Source organism: Dipteris shenzhenensis, chromosome 4 (genome assembly GCF_047967505.1).
Source record: "Dipteris shenzhenensis isolate YYH24624 ecotype China chromosome 4, Dip_SZ_1.0, whole genome shotgun sequence".
Lineage (NCBI taxonomy): Eukaryota > Viridiplantae > Streptophyta > Polypodiopsida > Gleicheniales > Dipteridaceae > Dipteris > Dipteris shenzhenensis.
Window position 1 is genome coordinate 1,096,451 of NC_141599.1, and position 25,113 is coordinate 1,121,563.

At 44.5% G+C, this 25,113-nt stretch overlaps 1 protein-coding gene across 1 annotated transcript in view; it reads left to right on the forward strand.

Annotated features, from left to right (window-relative positions):
- Positions 1-25,113, forward strand: part of LOC147902304 (RNA helicase family protein) — a 236,498-nt gene that overhangs the window by 183,602 nt on the left and 27,783 nt on the right. Inside the window, exons 30-33 of the mRNA XM_087373377.1 lie at positions 7,885-7,945; positions 8,122-8,214; positions 8,351-8,566; positions 17,615-17,707. Of these exons, the coding sequence (XP_087229503.1) occupies positions 7,885-7,945; positions 8,122-8,214; positions 8,351-8,566; positions 17,615-17,707 (463 nt within the window). The remainder of the gene's footprint in view (positions 1-7,884; positions 7,946-8,121; positions 8,215-8,350; positions 8,567-17,614; positions 17,708-25,113) is intronic.

Sequence of the window (25,113 nt, forward strand, 5' to 3'; positions counted from 1 at the left end):
CTGAGTTCATTGCATATGGGACTAACCTCCTAGCCCCGATCTTAGCAAAGCTCTTTAATGAAGCTGTTTGTTTGGGGTTTCCACGCACCTCGACCATTAACACTATCTCACCCATCCACAAGGCAGGGGATCCCATGAGCCTGGAGAACTACAGGACCATTATGATTGGACATGTCATGTCCAAAATTTATGCATCAGTACTTGATTTTGAGGTCAACAGATTTGCGGAGTGTCGAGGACTTAAAGCAGCAAGGCAAGCCGGATTTCGGGGTGATCATGGGACCATGGACCACATTCTCACGCTCAGATGCAACATCGAGGAGGCGAGGGCATGGAAGCAGAGGGTTTATTGTTGCTTTGTGGGTTTCTGCAAGGCATTTGACATGCTTTCGAGAGCCCGCCTCATACGGTGCCTACAAGATTTGGGTTATGACCAAGAGATCATTTGGGTGTTCATGGCACTTTACGAGAGTTTCAGGCAGAGTTCAGGCATGATCTAGGTGGACAAAGCACTATCGAGATCAAACATTATCAGCTACTTTGTTTAGCCTCTACATTGACGAGCTTGAGATAGTGATGCAGACACAGGGGGAATAGGTTGCTCTCTTGTGGGCACGCTGATCCGGATATTGCTTTACGCAGAGGACGTGGCTCTCTTGTCTTCCTCAGCAGAAGGGCTCCAGAGACACCTTGACGCACTACAGTCCTTTTGTGAGTCTTATGATTTGAACGTGAACCTGGATAAAACCAAGGTTATGATCTTCAATACATCTCAAGCCGTCACGCGCCAGGAGCAGTTCACATTTGATGAGTCACCTGTTGAGATGGTTTCATCATACACTTATCTGGGGGTTGTCTTTTCCCGACCCATCTTCACTATGAGACCCGCGATGCAAGCACGCTTAAGCAGGGGATATGCTTCATTGTCCAGACTAGAGAGGAAGCACGCCAGACTGGAAAGGCAGTGCTTCCGCTCGCACTTTCAGGATCCACAGACCAAGGGGTTGATTTTTGACTCCCTGGTCCGGTCCAAGGGGGCCAACGGCGGGAGCCTATGTTGGGGGCCAAACTTGTCGGATACAGAGTGGGTCCGTGTAGAGCGGCTACAAGTTCTCATGTTATCTCGGATGATTTGTGGTAAGCCATCCGTTCTTCACCAGATCATTGAGGCTGAGGTTGGGTCACCCCCATTACAGCTAGATGTTGCATTTCAGGTCATCACGTATATGTACCAAGTCAGGGAGTATGGGGATTACACCTCTGGGCGTACCAGGCTACCATGGATGGCATTGGCGTCTTCTATGGCACTTACAGCAGGAGGGTACCAGAGGTGCTGGTATGCACGCACAGAGAGATGGTTTGAGAGCCTGGGGCTCCACATGGATAGACTACCTCCCTTCCAGCATAGCATGGATGCTCCGTTCTCCACTCCTATCACATGAGGTCAACCAAGTTATCCGCGAGGATCTATTATAGCTACACACATTTCGGACCTGGTTGGGACCGAGTGAACTCGCAGTGAGGCTTAGCTTCTACAAAGATCACTTCTTACAAATCACAGCAGAGGGTTTCATAGACCCGTCAAGATACACACAGAGTTACATACCCCACTCATTGAGGATCTCTCTTGGGCAATTCCGGGTCTCTTCACATAGACTTTGCATCGAGAGGGACAGAGCAGAGCGACTACCTAGGGAGAGGCACATATGCAGACTGTGTGACATGCAGGAGGTTGAGACAGAGGAGCACTTCATCTTCAGGTGTGCTGTTTACTATGAGATCCGAGGGCGTTTCTACTGCCTCTTTAGAGATAGCTATGTAATTTTGACCTGGTTCCTCTCCTACCCAAAACAGATATGTTTGGCAGGTTTCATTCATGAGGTACTCATACACTGCGAGAGGATACTTCGAAGCATGGAGACAGTAGGAGTAGGCTTTTTCCTTGGCTGATCCGTCTCAGAGCTCTATCATGGAGTTTTTGCAGCTAGATCACATGGACCCCCGCGAGACGAGTCCTCGACATGATTGTGACTTGGAGCCTGTGACCTGACAGCTCAGATAGAGGGTTGCCACACAGATCACAGTTGGGGACATACCCTCCCTGTTTAGAGTCGGAAGCCCGACCGACAGGGGTCACAGTGGCCTTGGTTAGACGCAGAGATATGACCAGGAGACGTGCTATCGTGCTGATTTCATGCCCCCATTACCTCATCCACCCTGAGGTCCTAATGTTGATGATGATGATGATGAGATTGATAGACATGACTATGTTGTACTTAGGATTTAGTACTGCCATTCTGCATTCTTTGCATTTTGCATTTTGCATTGGTGTGGATGCTCGTTTAGTAGCTCCACTACCAGAGCTCGTTGTACCAGGTTTTTCACAGTCTTATAGACCCATCGGTCTTCTGAAGACTTTAATAAACTTTCTTTCCTTCCTTTCAAGTCTCGACAATGAGGCATGGCCTCTGGTCCAGCATGGTTGTGTTTCCGATTTAATGGTAAACTTGGGACTTGTGAAAATGCATCTCAAAAGTATACATAGGATCAGACTATCTCCACATGTTTCCTTGTGAGAACACTGAAACTAGACCTCATTGGCATTGAAGATCATTACATTGGTTTTACCATGTAGTGTCAAATCAATCGAGTATCAAGCTACAAGCGATTTGGTCTACATGTGAGTACTTTCATTTTGATTCATTGCTATAGTCATTTCATTATGTCTCTCTTTGAGTATCACTTCCTCTCTCCCTAGTCTACTCTCTCTCTCTCTCTCTCTCTCTCCATCATGTTCCTTCATATGGTATCAGAGCCTCCCTTTCTACCTTCCCCTTCTTCTTGCTCTATCTAGAGGATGAGAGAAGCCCGCAAATGGAAGCTCCCCTCTCCTCTAAGGTAGAGCCTCCCTTCCCTTAGCCTCGCCATGGTTCCTCGCCGTCAAGTACTCCGGTGTCCTGGTGATTGCTCTTGGTCCTCGTTTGTGAGTTCAGCTCACTCCTGCATCAGTCCATGGATCTCCCTCAGCATTGGCAGACATTCCTCGTCAGTTGGTCGCCAAAAACTTGTTTTGGAGCAGTCCAGCGGCTGTTTCTTGACCTTTTGAGGTCCGATTTTGACGTTTTTCGACATTTTGGCACTGCTCAACCATAAATGACCCTGTCCTACACCATTTCAAAAAAAAGAAAATTCGATTTTTTGTCCATATAGCTGTACAGACGTCCGTACGGACCTCTACAGGCAGATGCGTGACAGTGCCAGGAGTCCGTACAACTTGTCAGAAGGCGATTCCGAGCAGTTTTAGGGTACTTTTTGGCATTTTTTGCTCAGATTTAGACTCCCGTGACTGTATTGAGCTTACCCACAAGTCATTTTGACTGTACCAACACTCCGGTACATTGACTTAAGACTTCCGACAACGGGGAATACTCTTTTCACACCTCGTCATCTCCTACATTACATTTTCGCTCATTTTTTTTAGCACTCACTGATTTTTTTGAGCCTCTCCTGCGTATTCGGTGACTCTCCGATCGGCACATTGAGAGTCATGACGTGATCTCCCTTGGTAGCTGCTCCTATGGTCTTCGTCGACACATCTTCCGAGGCATCCTCGACATGGGCATCTTTGACACATCATCGACGAGCAGGACGTGAACACTTTTGTGCGGTAGCTACTTCGGGCACATGGGTTCTCTGCCCTTGCTATGCATAAAATGAATGAAATATATCTTTACTACTTTCTTGTTTGAGTCAAGGGTACTCTGCCCTAGGTTGTCCTCCAAAATCAATGCAAATAAATCATGTGTGTTGAGTCAAAGGTTCTCTACCTTGGATAGTCCTCCTAAAAAGATGTATTTTCCTATTTTGTTTTGGTGTGTGGCTTGATGTCTCTCATTAGCCCCTGGAGCCAGGAGGGGATGTACTATGGGAGCCATGTATTGGCTTTGATAGGTTTAGAGGGGGATGTATTGTGGGAGCCATGTATTGGCTTTGATAGGTCTTGTTATCAGGCCTAGCCGAGTTCCAGGATGTTGGTGTATTCCTAGACCTATGAGCTGGTCATGTAGCCATGCTATAACGTGAGCCTCTGAGCATGTTGAGTCTCAAGCCATGAGAGTGCTTGGATCAACCTCTGAACACGCTCAGACTTTAGCCTCTGAGTTACATAGGGTGCACAGTTTAATGACCGTCATTGTCATGTTCTGTTCTTGGTTCCATTCCAATAGTTCCTCACCTTAGACTGTCATTGTCATGTTCTGTTCTTGATTCCATTCCAGTAGTCTCTCACCTTGCTTTCATGAAGGGGTATTGGAATATGAAGCCAAAGTGAGTAAAAAATGAGTGTACTAGGTGTCTAGTAGGTGTTTTATAGTCTAGTGAGTCCTATGGATGCCACGTGTCATATTGGGAGTTATCCCATATGCATAGGTGTTCATATATGTGTGTGTGCTCTTATATAAGAGCTGTACTTATCTAGTGTCAAATCAAATCAATCAAGTATCAAGCTACAAGCTCTTTGGTCTACATGTAAGTACTTTCATTTTGGTTCATTGCTATAGTCATTTCATTTCCATTTCATTATGTCTCTCTTTGAGTATCACTTCCTCTCTCCCTAGTCTACTCTCTCTCTCTCTCTCTCTCTCTCTCTCTCTCTCTCTCTCCACCATGTTCCTTCGGGCTGACCTTCATGTTCCAACTCTCACAAAAGGTCTATAGAGATGCCAAATGCATCTGCATTTCCCTTTGCTATGTCGGAGATCAACGCCACATCATTAGCATAGAGCAAGGTGGGTATGAGAGTCTGTACCAGGGTTGATCTATGGCTGTAGTGTGTATGTAGAGATTGAAGGGGCTAGGAGACACCCTGTTTCATCCCAATTGTGTTGGTCACCTCCTCTAATTATACCTAGGTGTTGCACACTCTGCCTGTAAACTACTTGGTGCTTTCTATCAATTTAGACAACGGATTTTGTAGAGGCGTTTGAATGAAATGATTGCGAGTTGCCAAACACATATACTTGAACTTAAGAGATTGCAATTAAGCTAGAATTAAGACTTATACAGCTTAAACACAAAGTGACATCATTGGAAATTGCAATATGATTGAGGGGCCAAGACGCCCCCCCCCCCCTCATCCAGGCTCACTTTATTCTTGAAAATGGAGATACAAGACCAAGGTGCAATGCACCTTCCAAACTGATGAACTCAGTGAAAGCCTAGGACCTAGATACAAGACTCAAGAGCATATGTACAAGGTAGACAACAAAAAGGAGGACTCCAAGCTCAGGTTTCAACTCATGGCTTGCCCAATCCACAAGGAAGAAGCCTGCAACAATCACCACTTACATCCAACATTAGAGGCAAGCACTAGTTTCTAGAAAGATAGTAGAAACAACATGAAATAGTGCTGTAAATGAGATAAACTTGACAATACATACTCCCTTCGTGACTTGACCCTTTTGTAGATGAAGTCCTTGATGCCTCTGAAGCTACCTTGGATGAGGAGAGTGTGGAAATGGGGCTAGAATGAAAACAGCTTAGAAAAAACAGCCTGTAGGCTAGAGAGAGAAAGCTTTTATGGAGTGATACCTGTAGAGAGAGAGTGTCAATGCTGATCCCAAGGGAGGGGATGTAAGAGAGGAGATGCTGCTGTTCCAGAGGTGCAAATAAAGGCAGATTTCTGCAAGGGGAAGGGGCTGGAACAGTAGAGAGAGAAATTCTGCAGTAGAGAGAGAAAGACTGCAGCAGGAGAGAAAGGGGCTGTGGCTGCTCCAGGCTAGGAGAAGGAGAGAGGATGATGCTGCTGTTCCAGAAGAGATGAGAGGGGGCAGATTTCTGGAGAGGTGGGGCTGGAACTGTAGAGAGAGTGTGTGCTGCTGTAGAGAGAGAAAGTGCTGCTGAGGTGAGAGAATGGCCTGGGGAGAAGCTGGCTGCACCCAAGGAGCTGGAGAGGTTCTGCTGCATCAACCAAAAGGAGGGAGAAGAAAAGTGACGAATTTTTCATGTAGGAATGACGAAGAGCTGAGAGGGGGCAGATTTCTGGAGAGGTGGGGCTGGAACTGTAGAGAGAGAGTGTGCTGTTGTAGAGAGAGAAAGTGCTGCTGAGGTGAGAGAATGGCCTGGGGAGAAGCTGGCTACACCCAAGGAGCTGGAGAGGTTCTGCTGCATTAACCAAAAGGAGGGAGAAGAAAAGTGACGAATTTTTCATGTAGGAAATGAAGGGGAGAGGCCTTCTTTTATAGGCTCGGCCCCCCCCCCCCCCCAAGGCTTAGAGTGGAAGGTGGACACTTGTCCCAGAGTTTTGGTGGGCTGCAGTCCCAAAGAGGACAGCCCACAACCTGCCCACACTCGGCCTGCATGCCTTGCCACTTGCCATGCATGCTGTCACATGTGTGGGACAGATGGACTGACCTGCCAGCTCAGATTCCATGTGGCAGTCTGCCACGTGTCACTCCCCAAAACCCTAAAATTTCAAAGTTGTCATCTGATCGCATCCATGGGTTCCTAACAGCTTGGACTATCTATTGACGTACTCTATGGTCATAATTGAGCCATACTGAGCTTATTTGTTTGTCGTCTTATCTTTATCTCCATTACTCTTGGCATGCTGCCAGGCCCACACCCAAAGCTCAGGGAACATTCTCTTGAATGGTTCCTAGGTCAGTATGCAATCTGTGCATTTGATTGGTCCCATGTTTGGGTACTCATGTGGGGAGTGGTTTCCAGATGTCCCTCTCAAAGAGAGGCCATCACTCTTGTGGGTCACTAATGCCCATAACCCCAAGCAAGGGGGTCCACCCTCAAATGCTAGACCTAGTCCCCATTGTCCGTAACTGAACAGTAGGAAAACATTTCATTTCTTAATAAGCATACTATTGAAAAACAAAAAGAAATAGTACCAAGCAAGTGGATACATGTTGAAGCAGGATGACACTGCCAAAGCGCCATGAACGCCCAAATAATGTCTGTGCAGTAGAAGCTGCAGCTAATGGACTACATCACAAGTTCGCCTCATCCAAAAAGATATTAGATAAAGTGCTCTCTTGTTTTGGAGGTAGGTATTGCTTTTTTTTTTGGGGGGGGGAATGCTCTTGGGTAAATACTTAGATTAGATTGCAATAATTCGCCCCTTCTTGCTGAGGGCATAGTTGATCGTATCATCTGTAGGCCAGTTCATTTGATTGGTGTGATCACCACTAATTCTAGGTATATATGTGCAGAGTAGTGTATGTGTGGTTTTAAGGTTTTATTTTATGCAATATAAGGCACATAAGGTTGCATAATCTGTGTGGCACCTCGCTGCCTTTCTTTTGAGTATATGCATTTCTTGTGCAATCTCTCTATTCCACCAGTATCGTAGTGATTAGCATATCAAGTTTCTAATCCTCTTCACAAAGATTACATTGGCTCTATAAGCCTTCCCATTGGATGCAATTTTTCGGATCTTATGATTGAGATGGTTGCTTGTCAGCTGCTTCTCAAAGCGCCGTCGCCGCCTCCACATTCCCTCTTTTGAAAGGAGTATATCATCATTTCTTTGTAAAATGGTTGGGTGCTCATTTCTTTGGGCTCCCAAATGTTGTGTTTCGGCCTAATGTTTAATGGTAAGCCTTAGATATTTTATGTCTTCAAAATCCTGCAGTTCTCTGGAAGATGTTGGATTCTCCCCTTGCATATGTGGATGTTCTTTGAGATGTTTGTGTTCTGCTCATCAATATGTTTTGAGCAATTACAAGGGATAGGGAAGGTCTTAGATATTATTGACTGAGTTATTTTCTATTTTGATGAATATTTAGGAGAGAACCTTTCTTGACGTCCTAGGTTCATCCTTGATTTCAGCTGTGGTATTCTTTTTCCAAAACCCTAAAGTGTCTAATGCAACAGGGATCTGCGATCTCAATTTGCCATCCTTCTAGCAGACATCGGCTTTATAGACTTGCTAGAGGTGACTCATTTCTAATGTCATGTCATCCTTTACATTCCATAGTGCACATCCAATGATAACATGCTTCATATATATATATATATTTGCAAAAGATACTACGAAATGCTAAAAATATATATCTACTTGTACATTTGTATTTAACACATGGAAGTGCATTCTGTAATCTTCTTTTACAGGGCAGAAATCTGAAAACGTATAACATTGATCAGTGGATTGATGATCCGCAAAAGAATTTCAATTGCAATGCACATCTAGCCTCTATTGTGAAGGTGTGGACTTCTGCTATTTTATTTTGCGGTCTGCTCCTGTGCTATTTTCTGTTTTGAAAATTTTCTGAAAGAGCTGCTATCATGCTGAAAGCCTGGACTGAGTGGCCAGTAACTTACAAAGAATGATGCCATTCAGGCAACTCTCTGTGCAGGGCTTTACCCAAACATTGCAAAAATGGATGAAGAAAGCATTCGATCAGGGCATGCAGGTGCACTTGGTCACAGGGCTGGTTTAGCCTCGGGTGATAAAGTATGCTGGCTAGATGGGCGACAGGAAATCTTTATTCATCCTTCATCAATAAATCACAATGTGTCTGAATTTCATCATCCTTTCCTGGTTTTCCATGAAAAGGTTAGTTCAATATTTATGCTGTTTGTTTTAAAGGCTCTATGCTGAAAGTTTAAGCTAGCATTTTCAGAATTAATGTAAAGAAGGATTTCGATCAAACAAAGTGGTTTAGAGATGTATGTTTGTGTTTGTGAGCCCATCAGTTTACAGTTGAACTAGATTACCATATTTTATTCAAACACCTGCCCCTTCTGCACAATTGTTCATACTAAGTATATCAATACCCCATGCATTCTTACCCCCCTTGATAGCTTTGAGATCTGCAGGTTTCATGGAGTGGGGCAAGGACTCACAGTGGTATCTTGACCGTGATCCTATTCTCCTTGCGCTGGGGTCTTGGAGACTCTAGCTATATGGTGGTTCCCCTATTAGGTTCTTGCAGTGGGACCCAGGGGAGTGGAAATGGATTGATGAGGGGCACTGAGAAAAGAGCTTCCCCTTCTTTCGGTACACAGTTAGAAATGCCCAGAGGTTTCAACTCAGCAAAAGAGCTTGGAGGCCCTCCAGAGCGCCACATTGGGATAGTTTTCAGATTTTCGCAGTTGTGCAAAAGAACTTTTGGCGTAGGTTTTGGAAATCTCTCAAGAATAGAAAGATCACTCTATTCTTTTGGCTTTCTATTCATGGAGGGATTGCAGTGAACCTGTGGAGATCCAGGTTCGGGGCTGACTCTGCTTGTCCTCGTTCTCACATGGCAGTTGAGTCAATACAGCATTGCCTTTGGGAGTGCAGACAGGCGAGGATGATCTGGAAAGGTGGTGTCAGGATTTTCAGCATCTTTCTTACAGCACCTTTCTATATGACGTGGGGTTCAGTGGCCTGGTTATCTCTTACTGGCCCTCAGGTGTTTTTCGAGGGACATGATCCAGATCCAGTTGTCATTGTACGGCTACACTCAGTGGAGTCTTGTTCCCTCTAGGATATTCCCTTCACTCCTTTCCGACCTACTCATGCCTCAGTAGACACATCTTGGGAGATTTTGGCTAGCATTGTAGCTTGGCATATTTGGAGAGCCAGGTGTAAAGAGGCGATGGAGGGTGTTTAAGTTCACCCTTCCTAGGCTATGGCCAATATTTGGACCGACATAGTACACACTTTGATGGCCATTTGGGCGAGCATGCATGGATCCTCCAGAGCAGCCACTGCTATGAGAGGCTGGAGATGTCACCTTTCACCTACATCAACGCTGCCTACCTCTGCTTTTGCTAATCTGCAAGCTTGCTGGAGACCTCCCGTGACCTTTTGTGTTACTAGGAGCTCCAGACAGGCGACTGAAGTGCGGTTGGACACAATAGCTATAGGAGGTCATTTTTTGAAGATACAAGCTACCGCCGCCTCTTTGTATGCAGATATGTCTTCTACACGTATTTCAAAGCCGTTGAGCTGCAGCATTGCCTCCTTTTCAAGGCAACCAACTTTTAAAGATTCTGAAACCGGCCTTAGACCAACAAAAGCGCGGTCATAAGCAACTATTGAGCCAATACTCACGTCAACAATTCAGCAAGTAAACAACCAACAGAGTGGGAACTAGAATGCTAATCAGAGACACAGATTGGCCCCAAACCTTGGCAGCCCTTTTGGTATTTCTTTATTCTTTGGAGGACCCTGAAAGTGGGTTACACAATGGATACAATTCTGCTTGCATCAAGGGCATTCCATAGCCCATTAGGCATCATTAGGCCATGCATATTCTTGCTGTGCACTGCTCTCACCAAGCATGCCAATGGGCATCCATTATTGTTCCAGATGGCTTGCACTAAGCTTCGAATTGTTCCTAGCAACCCATACTGGGTCATACAATTCCCACTGTTGCCTGAAGTGCCCACCTGACTTCGTATTTGCCCAGAGTAGAGAAAGAAAGCATCAATGCAAAGCCGACATTAATGGGAATTGAACAAAGGGTCAAACTATCCAATGTGAGATCCCGTGCACGGCAAAGGGTTTCTAAAATCAGTTCGCAAGGAGAGTAGGCTCTATGTGACCAGCCAGCCCCTCCTGGACGACTCACAAGCAATTGACAAAGCTGGTATGATCAGCCAGCCCAAGCTCCCATGCCCAAATTGTGACCTTTATCTCGACAACCGGTGCTCCAACGAACAGACCTCTTTAATTGGAATCGCCTTCAGCCCAAGAGAAGACCAACAGGAGGAACATTATCAGCCCACGAGGGTCTATTCTCGGCCAAACTCCCGTACGGATGACCACATCTCCAAGCAAATCTGCCATACTTACCGTACTTACAATGGCAAAGAATGACTACCAGCGCACATGTTCTCTCTTTACCAAAGGGAATTGGCCACCAACAGCCCATGAGCTCTTGACCAAACATGTCGCAACCTTGGCTCCTGGCAAAGACCGTAGTACGGACATCTCGTACTCCAAAATGGATATCTTGACTAACCACCACAAGAGAGTCTTATACGGACGGGAACGTGAGCAATTGTTCACTCGCGACAAATATGCTCACAAAATCTTCTGCTCACATATTTTTGATACTAAAAAACCAACTGTCTTTCCAGAGACATTTAAGTATTAACATGGAAGTTAGGTCGACACAAAATCAGGTATTACGAGCACCATAGATCATGGATGATGGCAGTCTGAGAAGTCCACAAGTCCAAGAATTGCCTACAAGATGTTTATTAATAAAAAAATACGACAACACTTTGCAGCTCAGGGAAATTCCAAACTCCCGACTATCTTATCAATCTCTCTATAGCAAGCATCCGACAACTCTTTAGGCCAGTCTGATGCACTATCGTAGACCTCATTACATACTCGAACCATTGATTGCTTGCTTGCCTTTGGATCACAGTTTTATATCTTCATCAAAGGGTAGATGATGGATGGTTGGCTTGGCATTAAAGTAGAAATAGCTTGATTTTGTGTTATCAGCATTGGAGCATGATATGGTCATCAAATATGCATAGTTGCACACCGAAACGGAAATGGCAGAAACATCAGAAACAGAGTTTCTTGGCCAAGCCAAAATGGCAAAACGAGAAACGGCAATGTGGTACAATTTATGTGTAAAAATAAATTTATAAGAAGAGGAAGGGAGAGTATGAGTATGAGTATGAGGAGGAGGAGGAGGAGGACTCAAGGAGGAGGATGGAGAGGAGGTGGAGGAGGAAGAGTATGAGGAGGAGGGAGGGAGAGTATGGGGACTCAGGAGGTTGAGGGAGAGTATGGGGAGAAAGAGGAGGGAGAGCAAGAGAATGAGGAGAGGAGTAGGAGGATGGAGAGGCTAGGGTAGGAGAGTGGAGACGGTAGGAGAGTGGAGAGGCTAGACGAGGAGGATGGAGAGGATAGGGGACTGGAGAGGCTAGAGTAGGAGAGTGGAGAGGGTAGAGGAGAATGGAGAGCTGGAGGGTGTTTTAGAAAAGCCCAAAAAAATGTATCTTTGTAAAAAAAAATTTGGAAAAAATATTTTAAACTTCAAAGAAAACAGGCAACCAAAAACGTTGTTTCGTCGTTTCGGTTTCCGTTTCAGCCGCAAGAAACAGCATTTCGTGCAACTATGCAAATATGTTAGGATCAGTGACGATGACCCTAACTCTAGGTACCCCAACTAATTTGATTGCTTCTGTTTGCAGAAGAAGGAAACCCAAGGGAAGGGGGGGGGGATCTCACTGACTATTCTGAACCGCTCTTCAATCAATGCAAGTACGCGACGATAAACCTGAGGAAGTCCAGGGAACCTGATGAAGAGGGAGGTGCCATGCCTATCCTCTTCTACTAGGTCGAAGCCCAGCGTGAAAGGAGTCAAAAAAATCTCTATTTGGTGAATCATCAACAAGGGCCTCAAGGTGAGGAGATGCCATCGGGTCGAGAAGGGGGGTTGAAATCGGGGAAGACCCCTAAGCAGTAACCTCCGAAACTGCACAAGAAGTAGCAGTGGTAGTCGCAACATGAACAAGAATGTCAGTAGCCTCAATGGGCGCATCCACGAGCAGGGGAATGTCCGTAGCCTCTATAAGAGTAGCATTCAGAGCAATGGCCATTTGATCTATAGGTGGTGGAGGTTGGATCGAGACCACGGAGTCCATCGAAGGATAGTAGCCATTGCTAGGTGCGAAGTAAGTGTCAGAGGAGCAGTCTGTCAAGGAGGAACTATACCGGCACTATGTCGTGGAGGAGCAGTCTGAGGAGGTCGAGGAAGAGCTGCACCAGAAGGCTTTTTGGGCCTCTTCTTATTTCTAGGGCAATCCCTAGCGAAGTGCCCAAAGGTCCTATGTATCCTGCACTGGTCTTGTCTGCCCACAATGTCGAAAGAAAGAACCATCCGGGCGTTGGAGTATGATATGGTCATCAAATATGCTAGGATCATCGACGATGACCCTAACTCTAGGTACCCCGTCTAATTTGACTACATGTGCTATAGAAGAAGAAAGTCCAGGGAGGGAGGGATCTCAGTGACAATTCCGAACCGCTCTCCAATCAATGCAAGTAGGCGATGATAAACCTGAGGAAGTCTTGGGAACCTGATGAAGAGGAAGGTTCCATGCCTATCCTCCTCTACTGGGTCAAAGCCCAGCATGAAAGGAGTCAAACAAATTCCTCCTATAGCCCACCAGCTGCAATGGGCTAGCTTTGAGCAAAGTGCTCACAGCCTCTGGATAATCAAAAACTACCTAGAAAACACCTCGTCCCAACAAATGAACATCTTTAAGTCTCTGGCTTGCAACTTGGAAGGATGAGATCCATAGATGCATGCGAAGAGTGTAGTCAAGCTCTGAAGCTCTTTGTCCTTCTTAAGCTACTGCAACTCGTCTTTTGAAAAAGTGACAGTTCTCACGGTAGCCGGTGGAAGCCATCAAGGAGTGGCTAGACAGGAGTCCATTCGTCAATTGAGAATGAAAAGGCCAATTCAAAAACCAAGGAGCTCCATCCGACAAACCTTTGTTGTTTTGTAGGAGGGCTAAAAAAGAAAGGTTAGCTGTTTTTTTTTCTTTTCCTCCTTTTTTAGAGGGCCCGAGGGAGAAAGGGGCTGAGAGGAGGGGAGAGGAGGGGGGCTAGGAAGCAGCCCGGGAGGGGGAGGAGGGAAGTCGGGGTAAGGGAAGGGGAGCCGGGATAAGAGGAGGGGAGGGGAGGCAGGGGTTGGGAGAAGGCAGGCAAGGGAGGGGGCAAGGTAGGGGGGGGTAGGGGGAGGTGAGGCGGGGGAGGATGAGGGCGGAGTGGAAGGAGCTGCAGGCTGGGGGGGAGGAGAGGGTAGGGCTGGCGAGGAAAGGGGGAGGCGAGGGGAGGGGCTGAGAGGGGGAGAGGGCTGAAAGGGGCTGAGAGGAGGGGCTGAGGAGTGGGAAGTAGGGGGAGAGGCAGGGAGGAGAAGCAGCTCTAATGATTTGGTTGATTAAAAATGTTCTTCTGCATTTTGAAAAGGCAAGGTTGGGCCTCATCTGACATAAATTGAAGAGAGAGGTAGAAACTCTATTGGGGAAATAATAATATATGAAGAGTGAGCTTGAGTCCAAGCCAAAGGTGAAGGACGACGAGGTTGTCTGCATGGGATGTGTAGAGTCTAAAGAATCACCTTTGTAGCGCATGAGATAAAAGATCTCGATATGTCATCGTTGACATGATCTTTAGCTGCTCAACCTCAACATCAATATCATCAGGTAGGTACCAAGAACTTGGTCACTATCTTGCTCATTCTTTGATTAGCACTTTTTGAGAGATATGTTCTTGAAGTTCAAGTAGGTACTAGGAACTTGGCCACTTTCATGCAATTTCATCTACCATTAATGAGGCTTTTTACGCAAAGATAAGCTTGCTTAGCGACTTGCAACTACGGTGAGGTAGACTTTAGTCTACGAATTTCAATAAAGATTTATATAAAGTGTATCTTTATTTCTATACTTCCCCTCCCTATTAACAATGGTGGTTTCACTATTTTTTTATAAGCACTTTGTCAATAAGAACAAAAGTGGGATGAATGGGGCATACTATTAGGTCCTAGTGTTGTAGCCATATTTTACAACTCAACTTTGCATTTGGTTTCAAAGAGTCGATTTATCAAAGAGGTTAATGTTTGAATTGACTCATGCAAACTAGATATCTTTCTATCCAAAGACTCAACACTCTAATTATTTGTACTCTGGATATGTTATGCCAAACATTTCTGTATCCTCCTTGTCTCCTATTGCCATAGTTTTTTCTCGACCACTATAGATACTTGTGGGGAGGAGCTAATGTCGCTGCCTAATCTTGCCTCCAGAAAAGGATCACAATTGCCCCCCTTGGAGAGCATGCTAGTCCAATGCTCCCTCTAAGTAGCTTGCTTCCCCACCTCTTCCACCCTCACTCTAGTGGAGCCAATCCATCCCCGGACCCTTAGTTAGCCTCGTCCGTCAAAGCCACCCCACATTCCCATCCCGGCCTCACCAATCCTCCTCCCTCATAGCCTTCTTTTAGGGGGGGGGCAACCTGGCACTTGGGTCTTGGAGACTCTGGTTATATGGTGGTTCTCCCATCAAGTTCTTGCGGTGGGACCTAGGGGAGTGGGAATGGATTGATGAAGGGCACCAAGAGAAGAGCATCCCCTTCTTTCATTACACAGTCAGAAATGCCAAGAGATTTTAGCTTAGCAGTAGAGGTTGGAGGCCCTCCAGAGCTCCTCATTGGGATAGTTTTCATATTTCTACAGAGGTGTAGAAAAAATTTTGGAGGAGGCTTTGGAAATCCCTCGGAAATAGAAAGATCACTCTCTTCTTTTGGCTTTCTATTCATGGAGGGATTGCAGTAAACCTGTGGAGATCCAAGTTCGGGGCTGACCCTACTTGTCCTCAATGCCACGCAGCAGTTGAGTTAGTTCAGCATTACCTTTGGGAGTGCAGATAGGCGAGGACGATTTGAAAGGGTGGTATCGCCAAGATTCTTTTCATATTTCATAAAACACCCTTCTTCATGACCTAGGGATCAGTGGCATGGTTATCTGTTACTGGCCCTCAGGTGTTTTTCAAGGGACATGACTCAAACTCATCCTTCATTATACGACGACACTATGTGGAGTCATGTTGTCTCTAGGATGTTCCTTTCACTTCTTTCAGAGCTGCTCATCCTTGGTAGACACAGCTTGGGAGATTCTGGCTAGCATTGCTAGCTTAGTATATTTGGAGGGCCAGATGTACGAAGGCAATGGAGGGTTCACAGGTTCACCCTTCCCTGTCTATGGCCAATATACGGACTAATACTACACACATGCTGATGGCCATCTAGGCGAGCATGTAGGGATTGTCTATAGCAGCTACAACCAGGAGAGAGATTTTTTTCAGAGTTTGTAGAGGATATCCGTTCTTCTCTGAGTCTTCTTCAAGGTTCAGGTGGCATTTTCAGCCTCCACCTTGGACTTTTGTTAGCTCTTTTTGAGCTGTTTTTTCTTTCATGCATGTCATGATGTACTCCTGCATTTGAGCTTGCTCTTGCGGCTTTCATTCATACTTAATGAAGTAATCTTTTTGGGGGACCCCCCCCCCCCCCCCACTAAAACCCTCTTTTTTTAAACCTTCTTCTATTGGTTTGATGCCTCAATTTGACCCAAGTTAGCCTCTCATGAAGGTTTAGAACTTGGACCCATGAAACTATGTGAGTGAGAGGGATTGTAGTGAATGAGTGGAGGGCCAAGTTCGGGGCAGATTCCACATGTATCCGTTGCCGTTTTGTTGGGGAGTTTATTCAGCATGGCTTATGGGACTACAGACATGCGAGGATCATCTCAAAAGGTATAGCTAGATTATTGTTACCTTCATGCATTTCCCTTTCTTTATGACATAAGGCTCGGTAGCTTGGCTTTCTCTTTTTGGGCCTCAGGTGTTTTATGAGAGACATAAGTCGTCCCATGCTCTTATGATTCAATGACATTTGGTTGAGTCATGTTCACTGCCTGGCTGTCTGTATAGACCTATGCATGCCTTTGTAGACACTTCATGGGAGATTTTGGCGAGCATAGCAGCGTGACACATTTGGAGGTCCATATGTATAGAGACTTGGATGGTTCCCAGTTCCACCCTCCACACCCATTGGCCAATATTTGGATAGATACGGTATGCACCTTGAGGGCCGTTTGGGGGAGTATGGAGGGATCTTCACGGGCAGCCTCTATCAGGAGGACAGTTTTCCGTAGGCAGTGGAGTGGCTCACCGTTCTTGGAGTCTCCCACAGGGTTGAGGTGGCACTTTCAGCTCTCACCTTGGTTTTTTAAAGCTCTGTTATGGGAGTTTGATTGTGACATATTTGGGTCTTGTTTTCTCATGCGTGCATGATGTACTTTTCCTTTTGAGGTTTTCTCTGGGAGTTTCTTTCATACTTAATAGAAGTTATTTCCTCGCAAAAAAAAAGATGCTGAGAGCTGTTTGTTGCTTGAGTTTGGCTATATCAAGAGCACTTAGCATGCTCAATTATTCGCCATTGATCCAAGAAGTTTAGAAAATGAATGTCGCTGCCTTGACCTTGGACTAATAGGGTTGGTTTGGAACCGGTTTGTATTTTCCTTCCACAAGCATGGGAAAGTTTGAATCTTTGAATGGGACTATTGTGCGATAGTTTGTCCTATGATGTTCCTCTTTTGAAATGCCAAGAATAGCAAGTTCTAGGAAGCTTGATTAGACCTCAGGCAAGAATGAAGGCGTTTGAAGGGTGTCTATGGCCATGTTTTTGGTTTTTAAAATCTGCTTGGTAGTAAGTATCTATTTTTCTAGAAGAGTCATGACTTGAAGTGAAGTAGTGGAGGTTTTTGGGTTTTTTTTTTTGGGGGGGGTGTGTGTCGCTGGGGAAGGGGATCCAAATTGAAAGTTTCAAAAACTTTCTCTAGAAGAGTCTAAAGATCTTGGATCTTTAGTGAAAACGTTTGGATTGATGGTCTGCAATTTTGGACAATTGGGCAGGGAGTACAGTTTTAGAAAGTCATACCTTTTTGTAGTATTCTTGTGGTATTTAGAGTTTATACTTGTATCTCATCACATTTAACACTTAAGGCATGATATGCCACTCAACTGATAAGTTTTATATTATGACTAATGTCATATGTGAAAATTTATATTTCTTTACGTGGTACAGGTGAAAACAAGCAAGATTTATATCCGTGATACAACTGTTATATCTCCTTACACTCTTTTATTATTTGGTGGTAACATTACTGTCCAACATCAGGTACTCTCTCTTCTCAGATCGCATTATTCCACATTTTCTAACTGTTCGATTTCCTCTATGTATATAGCATATTTTCATGCATCCTTGAGATTCCACGCGCTGTACATGACCTCCACTGGACATGCATAGTTTATGGATGTGAGCATTGTAAACAGAGAATTTACCAGTACACATGCGTGCAGCTAGATTAGATAAACCCCGTTTTATTATCATTCAATCGAGCCATTTACCAGCATGTTATAAGCCCTAACTCAGCGATGTAGTTTTTTGCCCGTGGCTCATTAGAAATATCATCCTTTAGGAAACATTTTGTATAAGCCTTTAAAGTGCTTACACGAAAAAATAAGGGATTTGCAAAATTGACCTTGTCATGTGAAGAATAGGCACATTTTTGGCACTGCCATGAGATTGCATTCTTTGAAATAGAACAGTCAGCGGGAATCAATTACAATGGATGCTATTGGGACAGCGACAAGCAAATGGGGATGAGAAAACAGCCATGTATTGATAATTTCTCACAATTGGATAGGGACACCAAACAAAACATGTGTCAGAAGTACACAAAATGACAAGGCTCTACAAACTATGTAGATAAAAGTTAGGGTCTCTATACCCCATGATGATGTGGCAGTGCCATGTGGCATTATTGCCCAATGTAACAATAAGATTCCGTAGTTAATCTTAACTGATGGAGAGCACTGGTTGGTCTGGAAATGACATCAAAGTGTACACTGATTGAGCATTAACTTATAACACTCTCCCTTAATGCAAAATTTGACATCTTGCAGTCCAAGCATGTCCCTGCACCATTCAAACTTCCTGCCATCCAGTGTTTTGTGAAAATATCATCATCCTCTTGACATTGTGGTGCAAAATATGAGATCCATCTCCTGTGAGGCAAACATTTCTTGTTGAAATGAAACCCGACTTTAATGTGCTTAGTTGTTGCATGAACAACAAAATTTTTGGGCAAACAAATATAGCTTTTGTTATCACAAAACACAGGTGTACTTTCAACTTGTGGAATCCTAGAAGCCTCAACCATGTGGCTTCACATATTGCCATGCTGGTTGCTTGATACTTTGCCTCAGTGGAAGATAATGCAACAGCCAGTTGCTTTTTTGTGCTCCAAGTAATGGCAAAGGAGTTAAGAAAAAACATATACCTTGTGGTAGATTTTCTGTCATCCATTGAACGTGCCCGGTCTACATGTTGCAGCCATGAAGGTCTATGTCTTTAGCCTCAAGCCCAAATTACATTCTGAATATCTTTCTGGTTGCTTTTTACTTGCCTCAATGGAAGACAATGCAATAGTCGGTTGTGTTTTACTGCTTCAAGTTATGGCAACTGAGCTAAGAGAAAACATATATCTTGTAGCAGATTTTCTGCCATCCATTGAACCTGCCTAGTTTGCATTTGTAAAGCCATGAAAATCTATGTCTTCAGCTATTACATATTTTAGCCCAAAGTACATTGTACCTTTCAGATATTTGAGTATCTTTCTAGCTCCACCTCCCCCAATCTTTGAGGATTTCGATCGGACAGTTCCAGGTTTCCTCACACCAATTACGCATTGAGATTGGATGGGCTGAGGGTATCCCTAGAGAGGGCCACATTTGCACCCTGTGATCTATAGGATATTGAATTAGAGGAGCACTTTGCTTTCAGATGCCCTATGTATCATGAGATCCCAGGCTGTCACCATTGCCTTTTCAAAGATGGATTGGTCCCCTCTCCAACCTCGTGCTCCACACAGATCAGATATGTCTAGCAACTTTAATTCATGAGGTTAAATGGCATGACCACTTGCTGAGGGCACATAGACAAGATCAGGGAGCCCAATCAGACTGTGTGATCACTGCATTTTTCCATTTGGATAGCATGGGCCAGAAGTCCCGAGGGAGGTGATGTAGCCGAGGCCCAGAGCGAGAGGTATGAATCCGATAGACCCGTCAGCATGTCAATGCATAGAGGAGGCTTGGGGATTTTCCCTCAATGTTAGGTTTCATGCCATTGAGCACCGATCACCACCGAAGCCTCTCTCTATGGACTTGGTTCCTGAGATAGCTACAGAGACCTCCCACAACAATTATTTGTGTTTGCATTTGTCTTAGTTGCAAATGCCCCCTTAGTGGTTCCACCCATTCAGCTCATCGTATCTGTTTGTTTCAGTCTCACAGACCCTTCGGCCTTTCAAATATTTTAAAAAACTTTCTCAGGGAGAGGCACATATGCACTTTGTGTGACATGCAGGAGGTTGAGACAGAGGTGCACTTCATCTTGAGGTGTCATGTTTACTATGAGATCCACGGGCGTTTCTATTGTCTCTTTAGAGACAGTTATGGGGTTTTGGCCCGATTCATCTCCTACCCAGACCAGCGATGTTTGGCAGGTTTCGTTCATGAGGCACTCAGACTCTGCGAGAGGGTACTTCGAGCACGGAGATATGAGCAGACTTCTTCCTTGGCTGATCCCTCTCAGAGTTCTATCATGGAGTTTTTTCAGCTAGATCACATGGACACCCACGGGACGAGGCCTCAACATGACCGTGACCCGGAGCTTGTGACCCGACAGCTCAGACAGAGGGTTGACACACAGATCACTCTTGGGGACATCCCCTTCATGTTTAGAGTCGGGTCTTGCCCAACGGGGGTCACAGTAGACCTGGTTAGACGCAGAGCTATGACCAGGATACATCCCAGGGCTGCACCTTTGAGTGGCTGATAGCACTCTATCGCCGACTTCATGCCCGCATTGCCACACCCACCCTGATGTCTTGATGGTGATGATGATGATGACTATGATGTTGAGATAGTCGACTACCTACATGACATGACTATGTTGTATCTATGATTTAGTACTGACATTCTGCATATTTTGCATTTGCATTGGTGTGGATGCTCGTTTAGTAGCTCCACCACCACAGCTTGTTTGTACCAGGTTTTTCAGTCTCATAGACCCATCGGTCTTCCAAAAACTTTAATAAACTTTCTTTCTTTCTTTCTTTCTCTCTTTCTTTCTTTCTCCAGTGTGACTCCTAGCTTCCTGCATAAACGTACTCGCTTTGTGGACTGCATAACTGATGTCAGGCCTTGTGGTAACCAGATCGATAAGGCTACCCACAAGCTACCTATATAAAGTGGCATCAACCGCAGGTCTTCCATAGGAGTCTTCAGAGATTTTCTGCATACTAAGCCTCTTTAGAATATCTTTAAGATAAATTGTACATGAGAGAAAATGTTCCTGTCAGAAAGCTGCCATATATCAATGGCCCAGGCCCAAATCTATAATTTCAAATGACATGCAAATGTCAGCCCTAATTACTGCAGTATGTGCACTATTGCTGCTAGTAGTTTGGATATCATCCACCCATATAATCATAAGCACCATATCAAGTACTTTTCTAAAATAATAGAGGTTTGGATCAGAAAAGTTTTTCTAAATCCTTTTTGAAGGAAATGTGCCTCTATCCTAGCATACCATGCCTGGGGGTCTGCTGTAAGCCATAAAGAGTGTTTGGGGTCTGCACACAAGTCGCTCTCTACCTTTTTACACAAAGCCCCCCTCAGTCTGTTGTGTCCTCTTCTAGATAACCATTCAAATTCAGATGCATTTGGAAGATTGGACAGCTCCTTTGTGCTGCGAAAGAACATAATGTTCTATGATGCTGAGTTTGCCAAAGTGCAAAGGTTTTTATATAATCGTTGCTTTCGATCTAACTCTAACCCCTTTGCAACAAGCCTTGCCTTGTATTTCTGAAATTTACCATCAAAGTCCCTGTTGATTCTATATGTCTGTTTGGTGCCTATCGCTGATTTACTTTGTGGTAACTCACATAAATCCCATGTTTGATTCTTCATGATGGAGTTATCTTTGTAAGCGAGGGGCCTCTCGGGAATACCCCACACACTGATGGCTTGTGGCAGTAGTCTCATCGGTGGGTTTTTTTTGAGGCCTCTATTATGGGGAAGGGCTCCCATTGATGAGGAGTCTTGTATGGTCTGACAGCACCTGGCAGCAGGAGAACTCATTCAGGCTCACCCCCTCTGTAGGGAGGAGTTTGATCACCAACCTCTCATTTGGGATCTAGAGATTCAGGATTAGGGTGGTTGCATGCTCGGACAATGGACTCAAATAGGGTGGGGAGTGTGGGACGTTGGCCCAACCAACTCCTTCAGGATGTCGAGCAGACTCCTTGCGGAGGCTAAGGTGAGGCTCCATGCCATCTCTCATCTCCGGGGGGTAGACCCACGGATGAGGAAGATTGACGCCACCATTCCAGAGTCGTAGGTGGGTATGGGTGGGCCAGTTCTCCGGGAAAGGGGTACCCTTGAGGATGATGTTTAGACGTAGGGGCAGAGCCCTTTTCTTTAGAGTGGGGCCTAGGGGGCTCCTCTAGCCAATATATGAGGGAGAACCAGAGATCAATAGAAGCTTGGATTTGCTTTAGTGGCAGATGATCCAAGTAGTGGGTCGGTTGGGCAAGCACCACGATGGTGCCTTTGGCTTGGGAGGACTGTTCCCCTCGTGAGGTTCAGTGGGATCCGATGAGCGGGTTTGGCTGTCCCGAGTAGGCCACTTGGAGCACATGGAGGAGATGGCCTTTTTGTCTTACTCAACACATACAGGTCGATAGCTTCAACTTGAGGCGATGGCGTGGACTTCTTTGTACCTTATATAGATGTTCTTCTTTTTCCTTTTTTTTTTCGGGAAACTCCTTAAAATGCCCTCTCATCCTCTTTTGACTTTGAGGAAGAGTTAGATGAGATCTAGTGATCATTTGAGATTGAATTCAAACATTAAGCTTCGAGAAATTTTTTTTGTGTGTGTTTCAAACATGATGAATAGTCTAGAGGCTAGACATGTCACTCTATGGTTTGGTATCTACTATTTTGTACCTTTGGGTCTTGACATTACATGTGTGACATTGTTAATTTGCTACATGTTATTGAGGCATATGATATATATATCTCTTCAATTTGAATTTGAAGTCAGATATTTGTGTACTATAATGATTCACGATGATGGACCATGGTACCTCGCAAGTTTGGATGTTCAAAAGCTGAAACTGGAATTTTGACTCATGATCTTTTTAGTTATGTATATGATATTATGTAACGTGGTGTAGCTCGCTAATAGCTGCTATGATGTGTGTATGCTGCCATTATGCATAATCCATGCAACATGCTGCATATTTAGCACTTATGAGATATTTATAGAACATCATATAAACATATATATATTATATAGTTTTTTATTTCTACACACACTTTTTAGTGAAAACTTTGAATGCTTTATATTACAAGATAGCTATCCGAGAAAACTGGTAAGCTGAAAGATAACATCAAGAGAAAATCTCCATGTGGGACAAATATACATCATGATCTATGCAGTGAGTTTGCAGACAATCGAAAACCGACTGCTGCAAGAATGTCGAAAGAAAACAAAAGTAGAAAAAACCTACACGCACACTTTTTTTAAAAAAAATGAAAACTCTGATTGCTTTATATTACAAGATAGCTATCTAGTAACAAACTAGCAAGCCAAAATAATACATCAAACGAAAATGTCCATGTAGGACAAATATACATCCTGATCTATGCAGTGAGTTTGCAAACAATCGAAGAGCGATTGCTGCAAAGAACGATGGAAGGAAACAAAAGTAGAAAAAATAGGATCACCAAAGACTCTGTGATTTCTAGCTTTCCAGAGAGTCCAAAGTGCCCAGTAGCAAACCCAGGTAAAGAACAAGTCAAAATCCGGCCATTTAGGATAGATCCCAAACAACCAAAAAAGCTTGAGAAAATCACAATCTCAATCTGTGCTGAAGGATGCCGAAGCTCTGTGTCTTGGGGCAATGCCAAAAGATATGAGATACTGATTCCCTGGGAGCTAAACACCGACGACAAATAGCTGGAACAATACGTCTGCATGATAAAAGCTGTCTAGACGGAACAACCCCCAATAGAGCATGCTATAAAAAGACGTGTTGGTATAATGGAACCTTGGAGAGCCAAACCTGTTTCAATCTTAGCTAGGAGGGCTTCGTTCTTCAGGGAATGGAAGGATTCTCCTTTCTTCTCTGAGACTCTAACAGGGTTGAGGTGGCACTTTCAGCCTCAGCCTTGGTTGTTTTCCACCTCATTTTGAGGAGTTTATTTATCCTCATGGTTTCATGTATTCCGCTTTGAGCTTGCTCTCGTGGGTTTTTTCTCTTACTTAATAGAAGTCTCTTTCTTGGGGGGGGAAAAAAAAACCTATTTCAATCTCTTTCTCCACTATTTGAGTTGATAGTGCAATGCCCAAACCTGATTGGTCCTGTCCGACACCCAGGGTGATGATAACAGAACGTTATATAAAGAAGAGACTGTCATGTGAGACAACTTCAAAGGACGAATGGATGAGTATAAAGGAAGAAGAGTCAAATCCTGAAGCCTTTGTTGAATTTCTAAAGGCGGTACTGGCTGAAATGGCTGAACCATTTGAGTAATGACTTGCCATACCGGATGATAGTGTATGCCCAAACCATATTTTGCAGCAGCCTAAGGGAAGGATAAAAGAGTGCCATCATCCTTAACAAATCAATGACGTTGGAAATCCCTTTTATATTAAGAAAATAAGAGCGTCGGGGCTCCTGCAAGGCAAAGGGAGGAGAAAAGACCCGTGACCAACGGATGCTCTCAGCTCGCAAAGAGTTACCCTGTAAAGAGTCTCTTCCATTCCATGCCAAGTGTGAAAGAATATGCTTCCAATCTAGAAACATTTGAGAAACCATGCGACAACCCTTGATTTTGCCTTCAATGCAGCCCAAAAGAAAATCCCACTGTGTGGGTTGCCAAAAACCAAAAGCAGGAGTGGTGATGTGAACAAGTAAGGAGCACATCATAGCAGCCTAAGGTCGATCATCTTGAAGAAACTGAAGCATCATTTTGCCTTTGTGAGCTAAAATGTGCGCATGAATATTAAGAATATTCAGCCCTCCATGCAATTTGGGTGAACATAATCTCTGTATTGGAAGTATCCGCAAGCTTTTCTTGCCATGCTTTGACCGCCAGTAAATTTCCATAATGGTGGACATGAAGGAAGACAAATCCCTATCAATGGCAAATAAAACTAAATATAAGCCACCAAGATAGACTGAGCAATGTAAAGATGGACATTCAACGGCCATGTGGCCAACTTACAATATTCCAATTTTTTCTTCAATTTAGCAAGAACCCAATTAATCTGTTGACGGCGAGTAATAACCCAAAGGATATCTAGGATGACGAATCAAGTGAGTTGGTGGGACAATTTTCCTCGGCAAGAGCAGTCTTTGCCAATCCTTAGAGTGCAATGGCAATAGACGGGATTTCTGAAAATTAATGTGAAGGCCAGCAGCCAGTCCATACAAAGAGAGAGCCTGC